General features: G+C 38.0%; 1 protein-coding gene across 1 annotated transcript in view; it reads left to right on the top strand.

The window, feature by feature from the left end:
* Positions 1-3,023, top strand: part of LOC114069245 (splicing regulatory glutamine/lysine-rich protein 1-like) — a 61,803-nt gene that overhangs the window by 21,921 nt on the left and 36,859 nt on the right. Inside the window, exons 3-4 of the mRNA XM_027905901.1 lie at positions 2-119; positions 701-831. Of these exons, the coding sequence (XP_027761702.1) occupies positions 2-119; positions 701-831 (249 nt within the window). The remainder of the gene's footprint in view (position 1; positions 120-700; positions 832-3,023) is intronic.

A 3,023-nucleotide genomic window follows, 5' to 3' on the forward strand; every position in this document is an offset into this window, starting at 1 on the left:
CGAATGGCAGGTGATGAGACACAACCAACACGATTTGCTTTTGTGGAATTTGCAGACCAAAATTCTGTACCTCGAGCTCTTGCCTTTAATGGAGTTATGTTTGGAGACAGGCCACTGAAGTAAGAAATTAATTATCCATATGAATATCAAATGAGAGATTTCTTAGTATCCTTATACATTTATGACTCTGATGTGAAGGAAACTGCTGTGATTAATATATTTTCAATATAAACCTATTGTTAGTAAACTGGAACAGTTTTATGAACTCAAATTTCAAGATTTGGCATAACTTTTTCCAAGAAGAATATGGATGGCATTGAGTAAAATCTAATCTTGAATTAGTGAAAGCCACAACAGTGAAAGGATATGCAATGTCCTTTGTACTAATTAAGTTTTATATATGATGTGTATGTAATTAGAAGGCATTAATGTAGAAATTTGATCTGAAATAGATTTCTAGACTTCTACTAAAAATAACACAGAAATATTGTTCTGCAATTATTTAAAAGTCATACGATTTGAAAGCAATAAAAGAGACATTTCAGATACTTATTAAAGATGAGTGTTAGGAAAAATCTGTAGTTTTGCTGAACTTTGACTTTTCTAGTCATACATGGAAGTTGAGGTGTTTTCTTATTTGTTTTTAATTTTTCCTTTTCAAGAGTTTGGAAGTTCAAGGTTTTATTTTTTCTTAATTTAGAATAAATCACTCCAATAATGCAATAGTGAAGCCTCCTGAAATGACACCACAAGCTGCTGCCAAGGAACTGGAAGAAGTGATGAAGAGAGTAAGGGAAGCCCAGTCTTTCATATCTGCTGCTATTGAGCCAGGTAGGTATATTATGTTCATTACCTAACAGACATGTTCTGTATGTACCTTGACAGATGCTTTTAAGAGCGCTTTAAAACATGAGAAAAGGATACTCAGAGGTGAGCAACGTGTGTGGGGGAAAACAAAGGAAAATAATGTTGGTGCTTTTAAAGTTCAAAGTACTTACAAACTTTAAAAAATGCATTATATTTTGGACTTTTTCTCTTCTAGCACCCATTAATGCCAAAGTTTCATGATGAGAGGGAGCTAGTGTGCTGCTGAAAGCAGCAGTATTATGCTTTTTTCCGACAGGTTAATTTTGCCACTGTGCTATGCTTTTTTTCATACTGCCTCAAGACTATGTGCATCCTCATAGCAAATGGGATCAGAGAATGAATCTGGGATAAAACTTAACATATTGTAACAGACTTTTTTCATTCAGATTGGTTCTCTTATCCCTCTTAACACTGAAATGTCAGGTCAAGGAGGAAGGTGTCAGTAGTTTGAGTGGTTAGACAGACATTTAAATGCTGATTTATACTGACCTTAACTGATTGCAAACCCACAATATAAAAAATTCTCAACTTGTTAAACTTTCAGTTGAAATCCTCCTTTTTCTTTTCATCAGCAAGATTTTGTCATTCTTCTTACTAAGAAACCCAGACATTGACTTACGTAGGTGAGATAATAGAGGGTCTTGAGCTTTTATGTTTTTTTTAGCAGGGAGGGGATGGAGTATTTCTGTCTTTTTTGAGGGTTGGGAGAAAAATAGTTATAACATTTCCTCAGTGTTAAGCAACAGAATAATAATAATCTTTTAGAGTCTGAACCGTAGCCTGCAGAGATCGCTGGTAAGTTTTCTGTTGGTCTTTGGATCAAACTTTTTACTCCCTGCTCTCCTTTCTTTCCTCCCCCAAAACAGAGTTTGAGGAATAGAACTTCAGTATTTTTACAGTCATTGGAATATTTAAAAGTATAAAAAGTACTAATTATTATTTACCTTTTATGCTTGTTTTGAAAACTTTGCCCTCTAAATTTACTCTGCTTTTCTGAGGTTATTAAAAAAAAAAGCAGTTATATTAAATAATATACCAGAGGAGAACATGTTGTAATATTGTGCATTGTGACAACAACATAAATCCCATTCCTAAAAGAGCTAGCTACTGTTTAGAGTTATTTGGTTTATGTGTACTGCTGCAGGATGGCTGCACTCAATGAGTATGTGCAATGACTTTCTTGGATGTTTCTCAAGGATATTTGCAAAGAAGGAAGATGTGCAAAGCATAGGCCCTTTGCACTATATGTGTGTGTCTCAGTTTAATGAGACACAAGTGTTTTGCTGAGGATGAGTTATGAGGAATACCCAAACTTCTCCCTCTAAGCAATTGTAAATCTGAAATTAAGAGGCTCCAATTGAGAAACTGTGGAAAAAGGAAAAAAAATAACAGCCCTTTATTAAAAGATATATGTGTATTGGCAGAACAAGGAAAGGACACAAATAAAACAACCAAACAATAATCCTACACCCAAAAATAATCCCCTTCAAAACAAACAAACAAACAAACAAAGTACAGTTCACTTTGCACCCTTTGGTGCAATTCTGACCACAGTCAGCAGGGGGCAGTGTTGGATCACTGGTGGTCACCACGTGGGGGGGCCCCCTGTGTGTGCTGGAGAAGCTGATGTCGTGGTTTTGCCCACCAGCCCATCCCTGGGGCTGAGGATGGTTTTGTCCAGGTAATTTCCGGACAAAAAGGCCAATCAAAAGTCCAGTGACGCCTTTACTAATTACATCTTCAAGAAAATGGAAGAGAAGGTTGGTGGAGCAGTTGAAATTAGGGACAGCAGCCATGTAGGAGAGAGGAGTAGCAGGCCCGAGCAGGTCCAGACTCCCTCCTCTCCTGGCTTGGGCCGGGGTGGGGGGAGCAGGTGCAGCACTGAAGTCCTCCCTTCTCTCTTGTAAGAGAGTGAAGAAAAAAAAAGTTTAAAAGACGAACTGCTTGGACAGAAACTGCTGTGGAAGAATTCCAGCGAAGAGATAAGGGACCTCCAAGGTCAAAGCTGGCAGCCGGAGGAGAGAGAAGAAAAGTTTGAAGGGGGGAGAGCTGCTTCTTCCCCCTTTCGCTCTCTCTCTTCAGTAGGGAAAAGACTGAAAAGTAAACTCTGCTACTTGTAAAAGTTTGTTGGAGTAAGGAGACCCCCCACGCGGCTG

The sequence above is a fragment of the Empidonax traillii genome, unplaced genomic scaffold (genome assembly GCF_003031625.1).
Source record: "Empidonax traillii isolate 1590-97213 ecotype Southwest subspecies unplaced genomic scaffold, ASM303162v1 scaffold1218:size158664, whole genome shotgun sequence".
Lineage (NCBI taxonomy): Eukaryota > Metazoa > Chordata > Aves > Passeriformes > Tyrannidae > Empidonax > Empidonax traillii.